Source organism: Hirundo rustica, chromosome 2 (genome assembly GCF_015227805.2).
Source record: "Hirundo rustica isolate bHirRus1 chromosome 2, bHirRus1.pri.v3, whole genome shotgun sequence".
Classification (NCBI taxonomy): Eukaryota; Metazoa; Chordata; class Aves; order Passeriformes; family Hirundinidae; genus Hirundo; species Hirundo rustica.
The window spans coordinates 50525204-50550832 of record NC_053451.1 but is presented as its reverse complement, the minus strand read 5'-3'; the positions used below and the strand labels follow the sequence as shown (position 1 = coordinate 50550832).

At 35.1% G+C, this 25629-nt stretch overlaps 1 protein-coding gene across 11 annotated transcripts in view; it reads right to left on the bottom strand.

Moving 5' to 3' along the window:
- Window positions 1-25629, bottom strand: part of NBEA (neurobeachin) — a 460498-nt gene that overhangs the window by 350118 nt on the left and 84751 nt on the right. For 10 of the 11 annotated variants that reach the window (XM_058419545.1, XM_058419546.1, XM_058419548.1 and 7 more), the window contains exons 3-8: window positions 25117-25217; window positions 24771-24866; window positions 21703-21824; window positions 14948-15074; window positions 6953-7072; window positions 1864-2010 (exon numbers count right to left, since the gene is read on the bottom strand). In XM_058419545.1, the coding sequence (XP_058275528.1) occupies window positions 1864-2010; window positions 6953-7072; window positions 14948-15074; window positions 21703-21824; window positions 24771-24866; window positions 25117-25217 (713 nt within the window). Of the gene's footprint in view, window positions 1-1863; window positions 2011-3676; window positions 3681-6952; window positions 7073-14947; window positions 15075-21702; window positions 21825-24770; window positions 24867-25116; window positions 25218-25629 lie in introns of those variants that run through there. The other variant, XM_058419552.1, reaches the window with a different exon arrangement.

Here is a 25629-nt window from a genome sequence, read left to right as displayed (position 1 = left end):
ATTTGCAGAAATAATCTTAAATGAGATATGAAACAGGCAGGCTTTGAGTGAAAGCTACAGCTCGTACCTTGAAATCTCTAAACTACAAGACATGGTTCCTTTTTTCGTTGTGAGTAGATATTGCATTGGAAAAACGTCCACAAAAAGTCTTCCATTTTGTCTTATTTTGGAGAGGGGGGCAGGGTGGGAGATAAGAAAGTCAAAGAAACATGTTATTTCTAGGGTACTGCTCTGGGAGTCTGTTCCTTTTAACTGGCATTAAATAGTAAAATATACTTCCAGATTTTTAGACAAAGAAGAAAATGCCCCTTGCTCTCTGAAGGAGTTAACTGTACTGTGCACATGACAAATCTAAAACCATGACACATGAAAGAATTACCCCAAAATATTAAATAAATCTGACATTTAAAAAAAAAAATCACGAAAAAGCTACAGGTGTGCAGAAATATAGTTTAAGAGAAGCCTATGAATCAAGCAGGCCAATTTGACAACTGTAATAACGTTAGTGCAGTAGATATTGGAAATGTCATTTATCATGAAAGCTCATATCCTTATCAACGCCTTCAACACTCAAATACTGTTACATAATAATTTGCACTTCTTGAAACACATAAAAGCCTTATTCCTGTTTGATATCACTTCAGTATGCTTCTGCATATTGGAATCCACTAATTTAATAAACTCATAAAAGTTTACATTTATTATTAATAAGTATAAGTCTGCATTAATTTCTTTGATTAATGATCAATGATCATTATGATCAAAAATATTGCAGAAATATTTGTCCAAACAAAATCTTACATAAAGTTTGGAATAAAATACTCCCTGTTTGCCCAGGTGATGGATGGACTTTTCCTAACTGACTAAATGTTTTTAGTTTCAAGGCAGATTTTAACCATCAACTATATGCAATAGACTTCTCCAGGTAATTCTGATATATCCATGGTTATTTAAACTACATATTTACATACCATGAAAGATATTTCCAACTGCCTCTGTCATTCAAGTGCTAGCTGTAATCACATAATTAGCATGCATTTTCAATGCATAAAATGAACACTATTAGAAACTAAAAGTTGATTTTTACTTATGGCTTTTAAAAGTTTTTATTTTCAGAGTATATGATATATATTGAAAAACTGAAAGTCTACTTTGGATGAAAACACAAATTTCAAAAATTAGAAAAACAAAAACTGGGGAATAACTGATAGTATAAACTGAAATTCATTATTGTTTATCTAGGGTTAGATTAATTTTGAAGTTTATCCACCAAGGAGTTTCTGCAGATTTCTGTGAAATATCTGTGCTGCTTTTCTTGATGAAATAATACACAACCATTCCAAGACATGTGTCTGACTGGAGATCCAAGTTTATGCAGGTACCATTACTTTGTCCAGTCTTTTCCCTCAATGTCAGTGACAAAGCATGAGTAAAAAGCTCAACTTTTACTTTAACAAGACTGTCTTAAACCATGCATTTGAATAGAATTGATTTATTGAATCAATTGTTGAACGTTAATCTGCCTTAACTCAGGTTTTTAAACACAAGCAGTAGAGAAGTTATTTCTCTGGTATTAAGTGCACCAAATACAACATTGCTCTAATCTGATTATGAACCCCCATAGTAATTTTCATATAAAATATATATTTCAGTTATGCTTTAAACAAAACTTTCATCTTTCAAAAAGATGGTAGAAAATCAGGGCTAGTTAGCATATTTGACAAAATAGTCTTATGTTGCTGGAAACAAATCACACAAAAAAAATCTACATGATTCTAGGAGGAATATTCACGTATCTTCCAATTATATCTCTCAATCATTTTTTTTTTTTCCAGTTTTATGCTTCTTAAGATCTGGTATTACCTTATATCCAGGTCCTAACTGATGTATTGCAAAAATCTGTGCTGGGTTGAGTGCTTCAGTGAATACATATACTGCTCCGAGCTGGCCACAGAACACCCTGTTTGCATCGGCAGTCTCCGAAGATCCAAGAAAACATTTATCATAGCTCTGTATGAGAAAGAGGCAGTTAATAATGAAATAATATTAATGCACAGCTACTAAAGCCACAAATAAAGGAGGCCAGAATTAAAAAGATAAACCAACTATTATCAATCTTTTATTATTACGCTGTGATGAACAACCTAATTTTGAACATTGTAGCATTAATTGTTTTAGAGGTCCATACGACTGGCTGCCAGGATTTGTTTTCTATTAATTGGTCAACATGCAACAGAGAAAATTAGAATAGTACATTCAAGTACAAAATAATCCCCCCTATTGCCTTCTAGGAATATAACACACTTGAACTTCCTCGTAATTGTACTCAGAACTCCTACTGATAATACCCAAGAACACATGCTGAAATGCCTTTTCACTGTAGTGCAAATAGAGCTAAACACCTTTAGAAGAAAAAAAAGAAACAAATACAGATTTTTCTAATTTGCAGCTGTTGCATAGTGTCCCTCTCTGGCCATAGCCTATAACAATTTGGTTTGACCTTAAATCTTCTTCTGTCTTCTATACTCCCAAGAGCTGTTATTTTCCATTACTTTCCAAAAACTATCCCTCCATCTTGCTCTGCTGTTCTCCATCAGCCCACATCATATTATTTCAGATTAGAAATTAATTTTTGTGGCTATTTTGTAAGGATTTGGTTAAATTTTTTCAGGTGCTTCTAAAAAAGCTGTCTAAAACAAAGACTTGAGAAACCAGAAAACATGATGCAGCACAAAAGGACAACAGGAAGAAGCTCAAGGTTCTTTGAAGGTTATTCTCGCAGCTTCCTTGAGTCATTATGTACTTTACTGAATAGAAACAAGGATCTGGCAAAACTTTTTAAGCTGAATCAGCAAATCAGTAGGACCTACATTAGGAAATCTGCTTTATCACCTGGCTTAACTGCTGAGTTTTACCTTAAGGAAAACTATCAGTCTAAGGAATTAAATCAAATACAGTGAACTGTTATAGCAACTGGTCTAGGTGGATAGGCTGTTAACAAGGGAAAGGGAACTCAGGTATAAGGATAGACAAGATCTGGAGATCAGCTTTAAGAACAGGTGAAGGAAGAAGTATCCAGGATTTTGTATTTCATTTATTCTCTTTTGATTTACCTATTTTAAATTTTTTTCCCCTTAGAATTTATATTATTTTAAGCAATTTCGACAAAATTAAAAATACCCCACACTAAATTTGATTTATGAAGTCATATCCAGAATGTACAGTGCAAAAGATGAGTTAATCAGAGCCCTCTGACTCCTGGTAAACCTAATGGCAAAATTTTATACAAATTTTCAGTTACTTTATTCAAGTCCTGCTTAGCCTTAAAGGCTTTCCTGACACCATGCCATTTACTGTCAGAAAGTGTTACATCAATTAATGCTGAGCAATTGCCATTTTCAATGGTTATTTGAGGAACTTGTCTGAGCTACTGATGCCCCTGTTTTCCTCATTGATACTTAAATACTCTGAGACTATATTCCCACCTATTACAAGGATATTTTTCCTGGTTTCTTCTAGTAAGCATTAATTTGTACAGCAGCAATTGTAGCACTCAACAGATTCTCAGATTAATTATAGTTAAGTTCTAGGCCTGTTAGCCCCTAGTAATTTCCTTTTCTGCCTTTTTTCATTCTTCCCACTTTACAGTTTCCCATTTCTGGCACTTCATTCTTACATCATTCGTGTTCCCATTATTTTTAATTGGAGGGGAGGGCTAATTCCTGATTTCCTAGTAATTTTATCCACTTCTGTTCCAGATGCCAAGCAAACTGTAAACATGAGTTATTAATTAATTTATTTATTTAGAAATCAGCACCAAGTACTCATGGCTCATTTGGTCTTCCCTCCAACTACCTCACATTTCCACAATTTAAAACCTGACAGACACCAGGTTTGCTTGCCTATTTTTGTACAACCCTGGTAGTAGGTCATTAATAACTTCAAGATGAAGCGATTGACAGATCTACTTCACTCAGTCCCTTGGCCCAAAACCTGCTATTTTATTTAAACAAAAAAATGAAACTCTTGGGACTTATGTACCTTGTTATTTAAGGAGTCAACTTTATCCTTAATAATCTTGATAATGATAAGCCTTTTTTCAAATGCAGTACAAGTGCTACTGATGTTATCAGTACGTTGGCCTTTCATCACTTAAGTAAACTTTTTAGATCCTTCTACAACTTCCTTATTCTACAATGGAAATGCAAAGTTCTATGAAAAATGTCAAGGCATCATCAATTCATCTTCATCCATCTGAATAAAAATCTCCCACCAAACCTCCACAACCCCATTCTACACCTTGAAGAGAAGTTCTGTTTCTTATGTCACTTCCCATAACTGGAGAAAAATCCTAATTGTACAGCTGTAATAGTCAAACTCTCCAATTTAACTTCCATCTCATAGTGCATTTAACATCTTGTATATAATTAACCCTATAAGGCCTATGGAGCTGGTCACGACTACTGAGGAACATGTGGCTGCACACATTTGATGCTGTTATACCTTGCCAAGCATGTCATTTCACCTTTTTGCCATAATCCTCAGCTATATTTACCCCTTGGAATATAAACTCGATTCCTTTATCACTAGCCATGGTATGTTGTACAGGACATGGACACAATAAACATTGGCACTGTTATGGTTTTTATTTTTCATTAAATAGTAGTAATGAATTTGGATCCAAAAATGGCTCTACAAAAACAGAGTACCAGTAGCATTCAAAATAGAAACAGTTAATACAAAACAGTTTATTACGTCTTCTTTTTCATCCAAATTTATATCTTCCCTCTAACATTTGAGTGAAACATACTGCAAATATTTAATACATGGAGGCTCAATAAAATGAAAACATATCTCTTAATTCAACATATATTTGTGAACCTGTAATGAGTACATCATATAATATCCTATATCTGCCTGGCCACATTACAGAAATAGTTAACAACTCAGTAAATTCATGGCCTTGTATAAATAAGAATGAATTCTAAGAAATACAAGAAAAAAATAATTAAAATTAAACAAATAAAATAAGTATTTCATTAGAGTTACACTGGTTTTGCCCCCTCTATCTTTACTTCCATGTCTCCCAGGCTACATATGAAAATGGCAGACTGAGGTTTTCTACAGTTCTTGCTTGGATAGAAGAGGTAAATTTCAGATACTGAAAAAGCCCTCAAAAACATATTAGAAAATGATAATGCAAAATCAGTCTGGGAAAAAAAATTAAATAAATTCACGATCTCTACCAAGAAAAAACCTATCCTTAAATATATACATATATTCAATTCAGTTCCTTAATTTTAAACTCAATAACGTAAATGTAATGAATGTTTTACTAGTTTAAAAATGTTTAATTATAATGCATATTGTTGAGTGGTAGATTTGACACAGTGAGTGAATGAAAATTCTTGATTATCTTATAATATTCATCTATAAAAAAGATTTAATACTCAGATGCACTTTGTTAACAATATGCAGCTCCTGACCCTTTCTGTTTTCACAAACAGTATTGTTAAATCTATCAGTGTAAACTATATAAATATTTATGCTCAACATGGGATGTAAAGAAAGAAGAATGATTAGCTGACTTATGTAGTGTTTTCTTTTCCTCCAAAACTATTACGGTAAGGTGTTTTATTGACATCTTGCAGGAGACCAGTTATATCCAAGAGGAAGAGCATGAAGGCAGATCTTAGCAAATCAGCTGGATAATTGCTCAAGACTTTTCAAGGGAATACTTCTAACAACTCAAACTTTCTTGTTTCATATAAAGTTCTAATACAGTTAAAACAAGAGCTTCTCTTCCTAGGTAATGCAAAATAGTTAGAAGTCTATGTACACACTCCCCTGTTTTGCCTTTTATGCATTTTACACATTTGCATTCATACAGCTTCCCTGATTTTCTTGATCTTTGTATTCTACTTCCTAATATTGATAGAACAGATTTTTTTTTATTAAAAAACGGAGCGCTATTGATAACTAGTGTCTTTCATAGCTTAGACTATTATCCAGTGGACAAAATAAAACCTTAACGCATTTAAGACCTACATCAAAATATCTAAAGCTTGATAAACCAATTTCACCTTAAGAATAGACTGTACTTTTGTTGCATGATAAAGTAGAAAAGAATACAGTGAAGAAAATGCAAACAGAAGGAGCAGCTCCGCCTGCTAAGCATTTGTCATTAAGGATTACAGATCCCTACATGATATAACCAATAATCCAGACCAGAATCCCTGAAACCTCATCTGACTTTTCAGTCATTGCATTTCACCTAATTAATGAAAATATTTATATTGCCAAGGAGAAACCATGTTCTGCAAAACCTTAAAGGCTAGCCTTTTCTTGTAAGTACAAATGCTAGCAAAAAAACCCAGAGAGCAGAAATCAGAACCTTTGGAAGGCAGAGCTCTACTTTAATTAACATGCAATATTTAAACTTTCCCTTTCAAATCCTATTTTGCCTGTAGAATTTAGCAAAAGACAGTTCATTTCCCTAAGGCTTCTTTATTCCTTATAGCAGTCAGAAAGAAATGAGAACCGTATTTTAAATAAAAAATAACAAAAGTATAGCAAGTTGATGAATCAAGAACCTCTGAAATTCGATCACAGATTTAGCTGAAGGCAAAGCACAAGAAAATAATTTTGTCTGCCTTCCACAGCCAGAACTTTGAGCCGGAAAGAGCAATATTTTCTGCTTCATTAGTTCTAGGCTCTCAAGTTTTCCAAAGTCAAAGGTACAGAAAGAGAGCACATGTATAGAAAAACACCAAAAAGTCAATAATATCACATTTTATTAAGGAGATGAATAAGTAAGAATAAAAGAGGCATTTAAAAAAGAAAATTTGCAAAGACCTTGAAAGAAAAGATGTTACACTTTTTTTTTTCCTTTTCTTTTCGAATTAACCTTAAAATGAAAAGTGATGAGAAAGGAAAATCAATAAAACCTTACATCATTCGTGTTAACGTGCCAGGCCATGTCACCATAGGACACCAGCTGACCATTCACGTAACAGCGTATCTCACTGTTCCTCCACCGGTTGTAGATGTGTACAATGCTTATCATGTACCACTGCAAAGACATGAAAAATCAGTATATGGGGCAGATTTTGTGCTATAAAACAAAGTTACTGAATGGCATTAAAAAAAAAAAAAAAAGAGTGACCAATCTCAAACTTACACAAAAAGATAATTCCTTGCAAACACGTAAAATTAAGCTTCAAGTCAGTGGGACTTCAAGTCCAGTCAATAGAACTGTGCCTAAATGTAATGATGTACCTACCTGCACTCCTTTATGGGATTAGAGGAAAAAAAATTAATAAATGCATTTTAATTTCATCAGTGCAATTTAATTTCAACATTATTCTGTTAAAAAAAAAAAAAAAACAAACCCACAGCTGAGTTTTGATAGGAAATCCAATGTGCTCTTACCTTAACAAATTCATTTCACACTACCTTTGTCTTTGCATCACAGCTGTGTGTCAGAAATTATTAAATAAATAGAAAAAAAATCACAAAAGCAAAATTTACAGCCCAGGTTAAAATGTCATCCTGATTGTTTGCCTTGATATTTTTCCTCTATTATTTAGCATACCACCAATTTTTAGACAAATGTTATATTAGTAAATATGCATTAAATAATCAAACAGAAAAGGCACCACAATTTAGTGCTTCCACATACTGCTTTGGTGATCTTTCCCCTTATTTGTTTTATAGAAATCATTATGTCCATGACAAATAAATTCAAGAAGTATGCTGAAGTCTTCTTGTTTAGAGACATTTGAAACATAACTGGACAAAATACAGAGCACTTGATCTAGTTGTCTGTTTTTCAAACAAGGAGTAGAGACCAGATGGTCTCAACACATCTCCTTGCTATCTAATTCACTCTGAAAATGTCAGCTTGTCTTAAAAACAACCTTTTGTATTCTAATAATTTGGAATCATAATTGACATTTCCATAATTTCATCATTTTCTTGGTATCTTTTCCAATTATTAGATCTTAATTTCCATGTTCAGATTAGTCCCTTTTTTCCAAAGTAGAGAATTGCAACCCTTGGGGCTTGTTGACTAACTTCCTGAGCTGGGATAAGCAGATACAGAGCCTACTAATATAAAATATTGTCTTTCTGTCAGAGAAAATAAAAGTAGATGCTTTCACATGTCGATTTTGAAATTAGACAAAGCACAGAATTACGAACAAATGAGCATGCAGCAAAATACATTTTGACAACAAGCATTAGAGTAGTCATCAAAACAAGCTGTATTCTGTTACAAGTCTATGATAGCTATAGATATGAGAACACATTTTTACACATCTGTTTCCAGGTATTAAAAAATATTTTTTTTTTATTTTCTCCTCTTTTAGAGCTAACAGAAGGTAGAAAAATGCTGCGGTTCATACAACAATACTTTAGAATATCTCATTTCTTGCATTTTCAAGCAAACAGATTCATTGAGCAATACTGGAATAAAGAAGTGCTGCTTCAGCTTTGGCTTCTGAAGTCATGTATGGAAACTATTTCTTTTTCAAGGAACCATGAACAAAGTAATTTTTGTGAGTCACTGTCAACCTCAAAACAAAAAAAACAACCCACCAAAAAACCTAACTCAAAACTCACTAAGCAAAATTTATTTCCCATTTTGTAATCAGATTCTATTTAAGGGAGAAATACCCACCATAAATTCAACAAAATATTCATAACTCAATGTCTATATATGTAACTACTAATCAGAAACTAAGTACAAACCATATGACTAGAGTTTTCATTTCATCATCACTTCTTTTCCGAAGGTCCACACAACCTAATATAAATATCTCAGAAGAACTTTCCCATGTTCTCATTCCTTCAGTGGTTAATTTACCAATAGTCTCCACTAAGTGATGCTAATTTTAAAAATTTCCATCCCAACAGCAGGCATTCCTTGTGCTGGTACTGTTCCAAGTTGTGCCTTTCGTGTATTTATTCATATTTCCAGGTATGACACTTTTATAGCAGAAATCAGCAGACAACCCCTAACCCTCAGGTTTTATTTATTTATCTTCTATCCATGATTTTTTCTTTCAAAAGGCTTTAAAACTAACTTTCTGAAAACATACCAATTTTTAAGACTTTTTACAATCCTTTTATCCTTCATGTTAACCCCCATACATGCACTCACAGCTTCTTTTAGTTGAATCCTTCTTTCTTTCACACAACTTTTATGAACCTTTAGCATTGCGACTGTGTCAGACTACTACCTACGTTACTCTGAACCACAAGGCAAGTTCTAAAACAGCTCCTCAGCTCTGATCTTGAATGCACGTGCATACACACACAAAGTCTATCCCAGCTCGCTACCATAACTAAACAAGTAAAATACTGCTTTTTGTCCTTCTACCCTTGAATTCACTAATTTTACATCTTAAAGAGCAATTTCTTTTTAGTTGGGAAAGCATTCAAGTATCAAAAAAAAGCTTACTCTTTGCCTCACATTTTTCACTACCAAACTTGACAAAATGTGTGATACAGGTTTTCAAAGCTAATTCCTAAACAGAGGAAGACAAACTCCACGAAGTCCATGATGCATTCTTAGCAACAAGAAAATAAAAGTTCTTCTGAGATTTCTATTTGCTCACTTGATTCACATGCTGCCACCACCGTATTTTAATGAATATAATTCTCTTATCACATAATAATGTAATTTTTTAAGGTTTTCGATGAGTATAATGCCTAAAGGTCTTCAAAAATCCACATAGTGTATATCAACTGGCTCAAAAATCTGTTCTTATGCAAAGTGAGAATATTTAAAATAATTCAATGGAAACAGGGGAAAAAATTCCAATGCAGCAGAGCATTGCTTTGTCCCAGATACATTTATTGATGTGTTTTCTAATCCTTCCTTTGCATTCTCCTAGCTTCTATCACAATTTGAGGGCAAAGAAATCAAGCATGTTAATATTTAAATCTAAATATCAGAAAATACGTTTTCTAAAATGTGTATTATTTTCCATCTAGAACTTATTTGGAAAAAAAATTATATATCCAATTGAAAGTTCGGCAAATTTAGAATTCAACTTTCTTTGGAACCAAAGGGTGCAAACTCTATGGTTCTGGAAATTAATTACTGTGTCTTACATATATTTCTATAACCATTCTATTGACATTTAAATTTGAGACACTTCCTCTGATTCATACCCATTTACTCATAAACAATGATGGAATGAAATATTTAGCTTTTTTTGCAGCGTTAATATATTCTTCAAGGGTTCCTATTAAGCCCTCAGTCATCTAATTGGCCCCCTGAAAAGGAATAAAACAAGTCTAATAATTTTGCATAGAATTTTCTATAAGTTGTACTTTTCTAAGTATTCCTCATTTGGATTCAACCTCGACTTCCTGAAGAACCTAATTTTACTAATAGTGGGTCTGTACATTGTTATTTATCTATGCTCAGGTACATTGTAAGGAGCTTTTAAACCATCTATTGGATCTTGTGATTAATAGTGTATTTGCTCAAAGTCTTTTGTATTTATGCATTTAGGCAATTTCTCTAGCACTAGCAAACACTGTTTTGTTAGAAGGAAAAGCAGCACTTTACTACTACACAATGAACCAAACCAAGTTGCATGAACTCATACACAATTTTTCTTCAAGTTTTAGTTGAAAAGAACCCCTTTTTCTTCCTAATATTCAAAGTCAGGAATACAATTTTCTTTCATATTTGTCCTGCAGTTTCCTGCCCCGTATTATTTTCTCAAAAATGCACAATGGCTATGAGTCTCTCTGCTGTAACAAGCACTTATTTAGGTAGTACTAAAAGACCCTTCACTATGCATTTTTTGTTTACTGCTGAAACCTGTCAAGCTTAGCCACCAACTGCTAAGTCACTAAGTCATACTCCTATACTCCACAGGGCAGTACAATCAGAAAGATGAGGCATCACACACTAAGGATTTCCAGATGTGGAACTTATTATTGTCCCTACTACAGTTAATAAGGGTGTTCAGGATTAGAAACACACACACACAAAAAAAAAAAAAAGAAAAAAGAAAAAAACAAACAAACAAAACAAACAAACAAAAAAACCCCAAACAAACAAACAAACAAAACCAAGAGCTGTTTGCTCTTGACTACGCTGCTTTCCTGTTACAGTTTTACAAGTATTGATGCTGAGACTGAAACTCAAGGGAGCAAACACACTGGGGGTTACTGTCATGGCTTAGTACAGTTTAGTTTTTTAGTTATAGAAGAATGTAGAATAATTCTCCAGGTCAGGACCCAGGAATTGCTTTGGAAGAGACAGCAACCTATCAGAGAGTTAGTTGGAATATTGGCGTCTGTTCTAACCACTGAGAAATTGTTAGCTGCAACTTTGGGAAGTACCATATAGAACCGTGTGAATTTCCTGTAGGTGGGTCCTTTTTCTTTCCTTTGGCCAGAGAGAGACAGGTAACATGGAGCTGGGCCTGCTGCTCCCCCCTTTTGGTGGGAGCTGGCCTGAGGCCTGGCCGGATTCCATCGGCTCCCGGGTGAAGGGCGGGGAAGGAGAGGTTGCTGTTATGTAACAGCTACTTTCTTCAGACTTTTCTGGAGCAGGGAGAGATCTCTGCTGGGCCCGTGATAAGAGCTATGGGCACCATTTGGGCTGAGGCCACCCCAATTTACACTGAGGGGTGGCCTGAGAAGGCATTTATGATCCTGCCTGGTTTTTTTGTGATTCCGGACTGCCTGGGTGCTCTGATCTCCGATGTTTTTGTGTGAGTTCTTCCTCCCTCACCAGCGCGGCCTTGCACATCTAACACCACGGGCTACAGAGAGAGAGACAAAGACTCTGGGCAGATTTAACCCTTTCTTAACAACATGAAGCTTCCAGAGCTTAGCCCTTCTCTGAGAGAGAAAGAAAGGACAGAGTGAACATAAAGAGCAACAGCATGAAGTCAGTAGAGCAAAAGTGAAAAGACTATTAAGATAGTTGAAGAGTTGGTTGTTCTATTCTTACTTGAGCCATGGAAGTGAACTCTATATTTAGATCATTCCTTTAAATCATGGGAAAGATATGCATTTGGGGAGATTATTGTTTTAATTTGTGTTTAGATTCAAGCAAAAGTGTTAGTGATGAACTAAGTAATATCCTATAAGATGCTTGAACAGAGATAAAGATAAGAAGACCCCTGTGCCAGTGAAAAAGTGAGACGATATCTCTGTACCTTGAAGTTACGAATCCCTTGCTTTAGAGTTATTCATCTTTAAAAGGTGACACCCCTGTATGCAAAAGCCTAAGACCCATGACCCGTAAGCAACTTGGGAAACGGCTCCGGGGAGGGGTCACAAAGGCAGGTTTCTCCGGGTGGTTGTTTTTGTGACAGTTTAAAACCCACAAGAGAACGGTTCTAGGTTGTCAGTGGGATCCATGACTCTAAGAAAGACTCTTCCCCTAATGACTTGATGAAAAACTATTGTCAGATAGTGAAACTGACTAAAAATTACAAGTTTTGTCTCTTTATGTTGTTTTGTAAGAAAGTAAACAGTTTGTAAAGGGAGGGAAGAGTGTTTTTAAAGTTTCATTCCATTTTAGGTTTTTTTTTCAACTTTCTTTTTTTTCTATTCTTTTAGTGTATGTTAATAAAATTATTTGTTAATTTTAAGGTTAAACCTGCTTTGTTTTTCTCCTAGTCTCTCTCCCACAGAAAGAGTAAGTACCAACACCAAAATTTAGTGAACGTGAAACCACTACAGTTACTTACACAAAAATATCAATTTGGAGTCTCATAAAAGCAGTATAAGCATATTAAACATAACATTGCCAAAGCTAGTTTAGCTCTGTTGTGATGTCAGGCTATTATACTATACCCACATTTTCTATCTGGGGATATGACAACCAAGTTTCTCCACATATTTTTTTAAAATTCTTGCTTTTACAATATTATGAAATACACCAACAGAGACCTAAAGTAACCACTAGGCCCATCGTAAAGCTATGAATTAAGATTACATATTATACTGTCTGTTGGTCTCATATGACATAGCAGGAAGATCTTCATGTGAACAGAGCAACTCCCATCTGCCTATACAAAGCTTTTGACGAGATGATTTGAATTTATTACTTCACTGTGATTCAACAAGATATTATAAAAACCCTCAAACCACATTATTCAGAATTTTATTGAGGATGATGCTTCTGAGAAAATCTATTGCTAAAATGCCTGTGTCTGTAAGCAAATGTCTAGGGAATGGTATATCTGATGGCAAAAATCACACTTCTCAACCTAGCAATTAGGACAGTTAGCTGCTTTATAAGTGAGTGCACATTTTTTGAATATATATCTACACATTCAAATCTTGTACTGTGAAACCAGTGACATATCTAAACAACAAAAAGAAAATCAATTTGCACATTAAACAGAATAAATTTTGACTTGCTAAAGCCAGGAGTTATATTTGACAGGTTTTTTTTCCTCCACTATCCATTATGTACTTGAACATGCACATGAACAAAAGTTAATGGTGGAAAAATATATATTAAACAACTTGAAAATATATTCTAGAATATTTATTTAAAATAATTTCTAAATCTGACATAAGACCCAAAGTGTATGAAGTATGAATTTTGGGATATGTAAAACTAATATGGGAGTTATATTTTTATGTAATTGAGCAGATCAGCTGATTTTGATTTGAAACTGGAATTCATATAAAGAGATACACAGGTACCAGTATTTCAGAATTAGTTATTTTGAGTAGCAACAGCAAAAGCTAAAATTTTCCAGAGTTGATGCAAAGAGAGCTAGTAATTCTTATTAAAAATTACTAAAAGCATATCTCCCTAAAATATGAAAGACTACTTCTTCATCAACAAGTAAAGATCAGCTAGATCCCAAAAGCTGGTTAACAGTAACATAATACAAAACTTAAAAATTACATTTGTTCCTAGATTCAGATGTGCTACTTCAAATGAAAATTGAACTGTCATCAAAACACTTTTCTGGCTATAATATTGGAAAAACATGAAAAACAGAATTGATTTACTCCAGTAGACTCAGCAGATGTGTGTTTATAGAGCTTTATAAAACCCTGAGTGATATGCTAGACAAAGACATTACTTTGTTTTAAGAGAACCACAAGGGACTTCAAAGCTACATGACAAAAATTAGAATCAGTGGTTTTGAACCACAAATACACGCCAAGAGAAATAGTGGAACATTAAGCTGATGGGTGAACAATGGCATTCCCTCCCTAAGAGATTGGTTTCTCAAGGAAAAAAAAAAAAATATTCAAGCACTTAAGTTCAATATACAAATTCTAAACGCACAAAAAAAGAAATGAGCTTCATAGCAAGATATACACAAGACTGATATCAGTGACAAACACATAATACTTGCTGTACAGAAAAGTCAATGCTTCAGTCAACTCCCTGCAACATTGAAGGCCACAAAATCATCATTCCCCTAGGACTACTAGGCACAGCGTAGAAATAAACACTAAAATGATTTAGAGATGTAATCAAGATTTACTATGAAAAATGAGAAATCATAAAAGAGCACTGAAACAGAAGAAAGTTCAGAGCCTTATATCATACAGCATCAGATAATGAAACTCTAGCATTGCCAGCAAAATTTTTCAAGACCTTGGCAACAAAGTTACCAAGTACAGAATTTTCAGAAACAGAATGATGATATTTAAATAATGCAATGTAGCCATTATAAATACTCAAAACTCCTATCTGAAGTCAATTAAGTAGTCATTTTGAAAAACAAGCTAACTTTATAGAAGCATTACACCATAAATTATTACATTTTTCTGGAATTGATTCTGAACTGTAACTTTGCATGAACACTAGAGCAGTCACTTACGAACAAGAAATTACGATTTACACTATGGCACTAAAAGGATTTTAGCCCTCCTCCCAGAAGGACATTGTCACACCTTCAGTGCTATTCTTTACTGTAAATACCACTTTGCTTACCTTGCGTGGCTGAAAGTCGTACTTCACACAGTGCTGGAAACCTTTGCCTTTTGACTTCAATGATGTAACTATTAAGCAGTTGCCAACAAAATGAGCAGAATATCCAACACCTTTGCTAGTGCGGAAACTGAAAAGGAAGAATTATGAATGAAGTTGGGAAAAGGGGAGTTTTTTTACTATACAAAGGTCCAAATACTACTTTAAACTGCCAAGAAAAAGAAAATAAATTTGTACCCAGAATGGTGAATCTGATTTTCTTCCACCATTCTTTTTGGGAGCTACTCACCTTCAGCTCTTAATTGATTCCAGGCTACATTTTAAAAATCAGTATTTTTTCCTAAAATCCAAGAGAGTAACTATTATATCTATCACACTTCACCCTCAGTTTCTTAATTAATCATAATTTAAAATAACACATCTGATTGAAGTTGTGCAGAAATATCCATCACAGAATAATTGTGAGATGCCTTGCAATTCTGTGTCTTTCTGAGAACAATGCAGCTGGTATGACACACAAATTTGCATTCAAGATAATTATCATGCACAAGAATTATTTTTCAAGATGTGAATAAATTATGCTAATGATATATGAACTTTTAATCAACTGAGTTGTGGATTTATTTTCATTTGTCAAATGGATAAAGGACTATAATTTTAAGAAAGTAAGTTTAACAAGGATTTCCAAACTTTCTTGCAACAAATATCATAGTGACAGATAATGCAGAAAGCTCATAAATTTCTCCATCTATATTTGAAACCAAAAGCATTTTAAAGAGCAAGACTGTACTTCTTAAAAAAACACATTGCAAAGGTAACTGGTGAAAGTTCATAAATGACATTCACAGAAAAATTTTAAAAAGGCAAGTCCATATCTACAGCTATGCTGCTTAATCACATCTGAAAAGCTAAGTACAATGAAGAGCAGTTTACTATCAATAATATACAGCACACTGTATACAACTTCTAGACTTTTCTTTAACAAATAGCCAATGGCTGAAATACAAAATCTAGATGGTGAATTTCATCTGTGAATTCTGAAATGAAGCTTTGCAAATATAAGGGGAAAAAAACCACTAATTTTTAGCATTTGCAAAAAGTCCTGAAGCCCACTAATTAATCCTTTCTCATTCTCTTAATGTAGCTAACTTATACAGTAATTTTATGTTATTGCACTAGTAATGCTTTAAATGGTTTCTTTGTTGCAACATTTTCTTCAAACACTTTTTTCTAGGAATACTAAGAAATCAAAGGTACATGTGAACACTAAGTCCAAATTTCATCTTTCTTAATAGCTGCTGAGATAGCATATTTTTAGTCTAACCCACTACGCATATAAGATCTTGATTTAATATGGAGAAATTTGCATATTTGTGGAACCTATTCCATCTTCAGAAACTTACAGTTTCTGAACAATAAACCAATATATGTGCATATACAGTAAACCAATATATGTGCATTATTTAAGGAGAGAATCAGATTACTGTCAAAAACTCTCAGATCACAGCTCACTGTCAAAAAAATAGTTGATAAACCATGACCTTATGAAAAAAAATAAACTCTTTACAAGACAGGCAGGATTTTACCCTGAGGTGATCAGGGCTTAGACACTCATCTTCTACGAGGGCATTTGTAAAGGAGGATAAAAAGAAACGTTCAAATTCTCAAATTCTAGAAAGCCACATTTGTTGTAATGAATTAGAATACTTTAATTTTAAAATCAGAGCAAACACAACAGGTGCAATAACACCTATAGATTATTTTTCTGTGGTCTAATGAATCCATGCACAGAAGTTCCTACTTCTAGTCTTGAAGTATACATACTATATAGATCTTATTTTCCCAAATCCAGGCTGTGCCTTCCTCATTCATTCATCTGCTTCTCTACACTGTACACAGTTCTCCCTCCCCTCAAGCTTCTGTGCTGAAAAGGGGCATTATTCCTTGCCAAAGAAAAAAAAAAAGCACTTCTTTAATAAATGTAAAATGTCCTCTCTAAATAAATCTAAGATATAACCTAAGAAGGGAGAGAAATATTACATGCTGTCCATTACCACTGATCTCAACAGTGAAAACACTTCATAATACTGCCATTCCCTTGTATCTTTCGAAGACTATTTTTAACCTGGATCATGCCAATGATCTGTCTTCCACAATAACCCCATAGGCAGCTAAAACCCCTCAACAAAAGGAACCATGAACAGGCTTCATGGGGGAATACCACTCATATACACATTACCCATTTACACAACCTGCACGATCACAGCGCTGAATTTTGAGCAATAAAATGAATGTTACAAGACTTAAAACACAGCCTTACAATAAGATCAATTGAATGTGCTGTGAGATAGTTTGAGGTTTTTATTTATTCCCTTAGGGCCTTATGCCACTCAAAGATAGGTAGGTAACTGCAACTCTTATCATGCCAAATCTGTTTCTCAGCAATGTAAGTCATTGTTAGTCTAAAATGGTTTCATTTAACAGAATACCATTCCAAAGGATATTAAAATAATACAGATTCACTACATTCTGACAAACTATGTTGTATTATTTGCCTAGAGATGTCAAATAGAATACTTTCTCTTCAATTACCAACAGCCAATCATTGTAAATATCATCAGGTTTGTACCTGATAAAGCATTATTATCATTGTGTAAAATGCATCCTACCACTTTGAACAAGAGCGAGAAAGCATTTTGAAGTAAAGAATATCTCTTGAAGAAATTTCTACATCTTCAATTTTTTTTTTTCCCCTTTCCTATCCTTGCTGGTTACTGGGCTGATTTTATCTCCATTATGGTCAAATCTATCTGTTCCTGAAACTTTGAGTTGTCCTTATGTGTGTCCTGGAGTTCAGCACACAAACATGAGAAAGCAATGAAGCGATGAAAAAAATGCTAATTTCTTAGCAGGGCTCTTTGTCTTGGAATAGAATGAATGGCTTTATAAACATAAAACTTAGCCAATTTCACTTTTATTTCCTCCAAATTAATTAGAATTCTAATACAGCAGTAGTTAAGAAATGGAGTATTCAAATGTGTTCTGTTTACCTCAGCATAATACTATGTAATATTAATTTTGACATTTTCTTTCTTGCCAGAAGTAACATAGGCTAGGACTGGTCTCTAGGATATTGCAAATAAATTCTCTTACCAATGACCTACATGTGCAGAACTTGCCACACCCAAAGATAAAATGCATGGAGACAACAAGAGCAGTACTATCAACAGCGTTATGGTTTTACGAGCCTTAAATTACTTCGCATAGCAGCTGGAACACAATTTTACTACAGTTTGTTCATATAATCTTTACAATTATGTTTCATTTCAGTTAGTTTCTCAAAGCAGCTACTGAATGTTATTACACTTCCATAGCAAGAGAGCATTCTTCCATCCACCTGTGGAACTGTTTTGGGATTCCAGTTTCTCTGGCTTAGGATTTTATGAGCAATTTAACATATGATCATAGTACCAATATTGAGAAGATATTAACTCATGATTGCCTGAAAGGTGTGGGTGAAATTTACTTTCTATTCACTTTGGAGTTACACTATATGTTTTTGCAACTGTTCTGCATTATCTCTATTATCATAAGCCCTAAAGAAGGTCTAAAAATACTAGACAGTTTGATTTTTGATTGTGTGTTTTATTTATTTCCTCTTTTCTCCCTGTCTCTACATCTGTAAAACTAAAACATAGAATGCACTTTCAGAAATTTTACCCATTTTTCCATTTAATGCTTGCACAAGTACTTGGGACATTTTACTGACAAAAACCAATTATGACAATTCAGCCTCAGTCTGCCTTCTAATTCTTTTACAGAACCTGATACATAATCTGAAAGAAATCACCTCTTATAAGATAAAAATAAAACAGCACCAAAAAAAAAACCCCTCTAGAAATCAATCTTAGCATCTGGATTGATCATTTCTAATCACAGACCTTACCTCATAACTGTCACCCATCCCATTTTTTGGCAGGAACAATAAAGTGATTTAGAGGATGGAGACTTCTCAGTTGAGTGTATTTAAGGTTAGTCCTAAATACCTAAATTTACAGTCCTTATGACAAAGAATCTACACCTTATTTTTAAAGAAACATTTCCAAAAATCTATTAAACTATGGTAATTATTATTAACATAATTATTGTAAATATGTCTTAAAATTGTGATAGTGGTCATAGTACTAAGAGTATCTAAAAGTTTGAATTTTCCTATTTTGCATTCTACCCACTGGATCTCAGATTTAAAAAAAAAAAAAAACAACATTCATTATAAAATGTGTTTTCCAAGGGACTGATCACTCCCAAGTGCTTTCTGAATAGCATCAGTTTTTCCCATGGTCTCTTAAAAGAAGTAGCAATTCTTAACTATAAATGACATTCCAGTAATGCTTTTGCTAAGATTTCAGAAAGGGATCACATCACCTTTACTACTGTCTCTGTTTGTACAGACTGTCCTTCAAAAGATCACATTAGCACTTTCAGCTAGAGCAATGGAAATGGATTTTATGGCCAGTTGGTAACCTACAACAGTCGTTAAAATCCTGCTGTAATTCCTGCTTTCTAATATATGACTACACATTCTATAAGCATGGAACCATTATCCACAGCGAGGTATATGACATTGGTTGGCATATAGTAAAATTTCTGCTACACACTTCTGAACCTTACCCTTTGAATTGGACTGCCCCGACTTCTTGCTATTTATTGTTCATGCAAATGTCGGACTTCTAATTTTCTTCCAGGATTGTCACACTCAGTTTATATTTAGTAAGATAGCTACAACATTGTTCCAATATACAAGTGTTAATAGACTGTCAGCAGCTGCCCAACATCATCCTCAGAGATAATTAATTTTTTTTTTTTTAGAAAGAAACAAACTGCCTTCCAGTTCTTAAAGCAGGGTTTACCATGTCCCTAACAACAGAACAGCAGCAAATTCCCCTCACATATGGCAAATGTGAAAGCATTTTTTTGCTTCCCTTATCCAGTTTTAAGAATCAGTTTTCACATCATGGTTGAGTTGTTTAACTGCTGTCTCACACCACAAAAGCACTGCACTCACTTAAAACACTGAGTTATTTATGCAACACATTTTCCACCTAGTTAAACTGAAAAAGATGACATGACCAAAAAGCATGTTTAAAGAAAATAAATGTTTGCTTTGGTATCTTTCTCTTGGTGATGGCTGTACATGACACAAGCTTTCATGTGGCAAAGTCTGAAACCTGTGCAAAATTTAGATGGATATTTTTCCCATTTTGAATTATTAATTTGAGCTTTGTTTAATCTACTATACAATAATAATTTACATTGCTCCTGTCACAGGGAAGTCTCCAGGGCTCCATCTTACACCCTGTGTTTTTCAACATTTTCAAAAGTGTCTTGGAAGGGGGATTGGAAGGGATAAAAGCAAGTTTGCAAATGGCAGAAAACTGGGAGGAGCTGTTGACCAAATAAAAGGACTGGACAATCACCATATGAAATTCAAGAAGGGCATGCGCTGGATTCTGTGACTGGGATGGGGAAACCCTGGATGGGCAAACAGTCTGGGAAATGAGATGCTGGAAAGTGCCATGGAAAGGAGCCTGTGAGTCCTGGTTGGTGGCAAGTCAAACCTGAGTCAGCAGTGCCCTGGCAGCCAGGAGGGCCAACCCTGTCTTGGGGTACACCAGGCACAGCATGGCCAGCCAGGCAAGGGAGGGGATTGTCCCACTCTGCTCTGAGCTGGGGAAGCCTCATCTCAACTGCCGGGGGCAGTTCTGGGTGCCAAAATATTAGAAATACATAAAACTATTGGGGATTGCCTGAAGGAAGGCCATGAGAAGGGTGAAGGGTCTGGAGGAGAAGCTGTCTAAGGAGCAGCTGAGGTCACTTGGTCCGTTCAGCCTGAAGAAGAGACTGAGGGGAGAGCTCATTGCAGTTACAACGCCCTTGTGAGGGGAAGAGGAGGGACAGGCATTGATCTCTTTGGTGTGGTGACCAGTGACAGGACCCAATGGAACAGCCTGAAGCTGTGTCAGGGGAGGTTTAGGTTGGATATTCGGAAAAGGCTCTTCACCCAGGGGGTGGTTGAGCACTGGAACAGGCTCCCCAAGGACTTGGTCACAGCACCAAGCCTGATAAAGCTCAAAAAGTGTTTGGACAATGCTCTAAGGCACATGGTGGGATGGGGATGGTCCTGTGCAGGGCTGAGTTGGACTTGATCATTGTGGGTCCCTTTCAACTCTACATGTTCTGTAATTTCCTTTTGAGACCGGTATATTCAGTTTGTTTTATGTGCATTACATTCACATTAAATTTTCACATTTTTGGGGGACTGGTAGTCAGCAAGCTATTTTTATAGTCACAGATCTACCTTCTATAACCTTTAGCTAACATGGAAACTTCACTCTGAGTTTAACAAATTTATTTTGTAGTACTGACATCAGCTGAGAATCTTTACTGCCAAACAGAAAATATAACAACATTCTCCATTTAAAGCTCTAAGAAATATATTTTAGAATTCCTAAAGAAACCACAACACTAGATTTTATGGTTTATCTACAAGGCACATGTCTTGAATCCATGGATTTATGAATTGCAAAGCAAAAAGGACAGATGGTTTTCTAAGTTTGTACACAGTGAGCAGCCATTAAAATCTGCAGATATTTGGCAGGGGTGGGGGAAAGCATGTCAGGGACTAAAAAGAATGAGAAAGATTAACTGTTGTTAGGAAGCCAGAACAAACCATAACTGCAACATTATAAGCTACTTACCAATAGAGATAGGGTTTATCCTTATCTACATTGATATTGTTTAGTGGATCCATACGAAACCAGGTGTTAAGAGTAAACCCATTTTGATAAGGCCACTTAGCAATAGGAGGCAATGCAATTGCCTGGAAGGAGGGAAATAAAGAAACAAGTAATTAGATTTTTGAGAAATACTCTTTAAAGTCTTTCTAAAATGCTGTGTCATTCTAAATCTGTAGATCTGCTTTAACTTTCAAATATGAAATATAGCAAAACCCCTTTAAACAGTGCTTTCGAATTAATGCATTACTTTTCTATCTATTTTAAAATAGTTTAACTTTCAACTACATAAATTCTATCAATAGAGGACAAAATCAAATTTGTGAATGGATAATATTAAGAGAAAAAAAATAGAAAAATTACCTCTGCATAAATTAAACTATTATTTCAGCTTTTAATAATTATTAACCTCATCAATAAGCTTAAATACAAAATCAAATTAATCAACAGATCATAAAATTGAGATTCATTGTTAAAACTAAACATTTCAAGGAACACCTTTGGGATGTGGCTCCTGCCTCCTGAGAGGCAGTTTCCTGCCTGAAGCAGTAAAGCTTCTTGATGACAAATGGGAACAACACCTGAGAGTAGTACTACCACCAGCACAAGGTGTTCTCCTTGATGACAAATGGGAACAACACCTGAGAGTAGTACTACCACCAGCACAAGGTGTTCTCCAACTGGAGTGACTATCATGTATTGCTGTGTATTTTTTGGGTTTATATTATATTTCATTTTTATATTGGGTTTTGTAATGGTTTCTTCTGTACTCCCCTGCTCCCCTGGAAAATGTATCATCCTGAGGTTTGCCCCTGTCCCTTTTCCCTGCCCATTCTCCCATACTGGAATGTAATCCAGCTCTGTTCCACTCCCACCTTATCCCTGATTGGGTATTTGCTTGTCTCCAGCTTTAGCCCCTTCCCCTGGATATAAGCCCAGGAGCATGCAGCCAGCCCCTGGCTCAGAGAGTGGGAAGGGGCTCCTGACGCAAGTGGGGGCAGGACACAGGAGAAAGACTGAATAAAGCCCTGATTTCCCCCCCAGATCAAGTGCAGACCTTCCTTTGCCATCGACAGGAACCTGATCTCTCTCTAAAGGAAAAGGTTCACAGCCACTCCTGGGTTTTTGGGGCCCTGAGGAAAAATCCCTCTAACTGTGGTTTCTCTCTCAAGTTAGCTGAGGCAAGAACGGAGCTGGAGGGCTCTGTGAGAGAGACAAGCCACAAAGATGCCACCTGCACAGATTGGTAGAGATGTAATACAGTACTAGGAAGAACCCTGCAGCTAGGAAAACGAAGCAACTCTCAGCAGCATATCCATAGACCAGTTCAGTAGACTTTGGCTTCTTCACACTGCCCCTGAAGCCCTGGATATCCAAGGAGCCTGCACTTAACTATAAGGAGGGTCAATCTGATATTTATCGTGCTGATTAAAAGCTATGCTGTTTGTCTGTCTGATGTCACCAGTGTGTATCACACCTGAAAACAACCTCAGTGCTAGTGAAGTAGGTCCTGTCCAATCTCTTTCCTCTAATGAAGTGCTTTGTTTTTTGGATCATTTTATAAATTTCTGCCCATGGTTCACTTCAGAGGATGTAACCTCTCCAGAACTGCATAGTATAATCCAACATGCACTAATAAAGAAGTGTAAATTTGAAATAAATATTTCTTGGTTTACAGATGTGCAGTCCATCATGAGTAGTATGTGAAACAAGATCCTGGAAGGATCCAAATAAAGGAAAGAGACTCTGCATTTCAATCAAGAACTCCTGATATTGATGCACATCCTTGGACAGGAATGAATATTTGAAATTCTTTTCCTGCAAAACCTTTTTAGAACTTCTGATAAGAAATTAAGAGAGAAATTTCATCAGAGTTTGTCTCTGAAGCCCAGAAATGTCAAAGCAGTATGTGTCACTATAAACACTCATATTCTGCAACAGCTGTCTTTCTGGTGCTTGCAGTTTTTAAGAGACGTTAACTGTGGTTTTAATTTAGCAGGAGATAATGAAACTTTCCCTTTCAAAACTTAGTAATTAATTCTTTACACAATCCCTCCTATGCATTTTGCTGACACATCTGTTTATAAGGCTGGATATCAAACAAGATCAAAGAAGTAATCTAGCAAAAAATAACCCAGGTGTAAAACAGTGATTATCAGCTAGTTTACTTCCCTGATGCAATCTGCCACTCTGCCAAGTCCATTCACAAGGAATGGATGTAGTGGTTTGGGCTTAAAGAAAATTATCAGTGCCATTGATGGATGAGATGCAGTTAGAGCAGCCTTCATGAACTGGCATGAGAAAAGAGGAATCTCAGGATTATTTTCTGGTAGAAGACTCCGCATGCTATTTGAGCATATACCATTCCATTCCCGAATGGAAGTGTACCTCAGATTTCTATCTCCCGGTATTAACCATTTGTATTTACTCTCTCAATAATCTATAAATCTGTATACAATCCTTAAATTTATTTGTAGGGTTTTTTGGGTTGTTTTTTTTTTTTGAAAGTACATGCAGTAAATGAAAGAGAGAATATCTGCATGGGAAGGTGTGGAAAGGAATACAACTGCACTATTGTAAATTATCTCCACTGCCTTGATGGAAAGGAAAGAGCTGATAGAATTCAGACAAAATGAAAACTATATAATAAAGTTTATGACTAAGCAGTTGCTGTAAACTGTGATGATCTGAAGGACAAGTTCATTGTTTGATTTTCCTCAGCTCTCTCCTTTGTATAATATTGAATATATTATTCTAATAAAATAACACTGTTCTTTGGTATTTTCAAGTTTCTCTTTCACAGTAACTCCCCCAGACCAAAATCTGCTGCTTGATATTCGTTCTCACAAGTGCAACTTCTCAACAAGAGAGCTACCTTGTAAGTCTGTGGAAGGCAATGTCTACACTACTCAAACATGTTATTTCCCCTCTTGTTCCCTTTCCAAGTATTTCTGAAACCAAATGAAGGGAAATGCAAATGAGGAACTATTTATTTGTTCCTGACATTTGTAGTATTTTGGTTGAAAACTTACTGCAGCACTACAGCCTGGGAAGTTGAAAAAGGTATCAGGCCCATGTCTCTGTGGCATCTGATTAAGGACTGATAATAATTTAACTGCATGTCTTGGCTGTGAAAAAAAAAGAAAATTGCACAAAAGTCAATAGAACCATTTTTGTACTCTCTAGGCTACAATGCAAAGTGGACAGTTTACAAAAAACAGCAAATTAACTCTCAAATAGTTAGCAAAAATGCTTCTTGAACATATGTTCAGTCAACATGAGAAAACAAACTCAAGCTTGTATGTCCCAGGAGACAGTTTATATTAACTTCAGGCTTTAATGGAATGACACTTAATGCTTTATCTCATCACAGCTTACCCAGATTCCATTTTCGCCTCGAAGCATGCTGAACAAAAGCTTCAACTCCTTGACAGTGATGCTGTAGCTGGCAAGAACCCCCAACATATCAACTAGGAGATCTTCAAAGGAAAATAAAGTTATTCTGAACTCTGAATTTCATGGCTTTGATACACACAACAAAAAGCTGAAAACATTAATATCTTTAAAAGTAAATGTATTCACATATTCTAAAAATCCAACTTGCTGGTATTGAATGTTTTACAAAGGATTTCATGTTAAATTTTGCATCACACTTTGAAAAAAGTATTACACTTATGGAGCATAAAGTCTTCCCATTTCACAACATGCATCACACATTATAAACTTGTCCTTCCTGCTGTATATTTCTGGGATGAGAGTTCCTTCTTTCCTCTGAAGTTAGCATTTTTCAAAAAATTTTGATCTAAAAGATCCTCTACATTAATCTAGGCCAAGAATTTTATACTATAATTTGTATCATTCCCCCATTTTTGCTACAGTGGTAATGCTTCT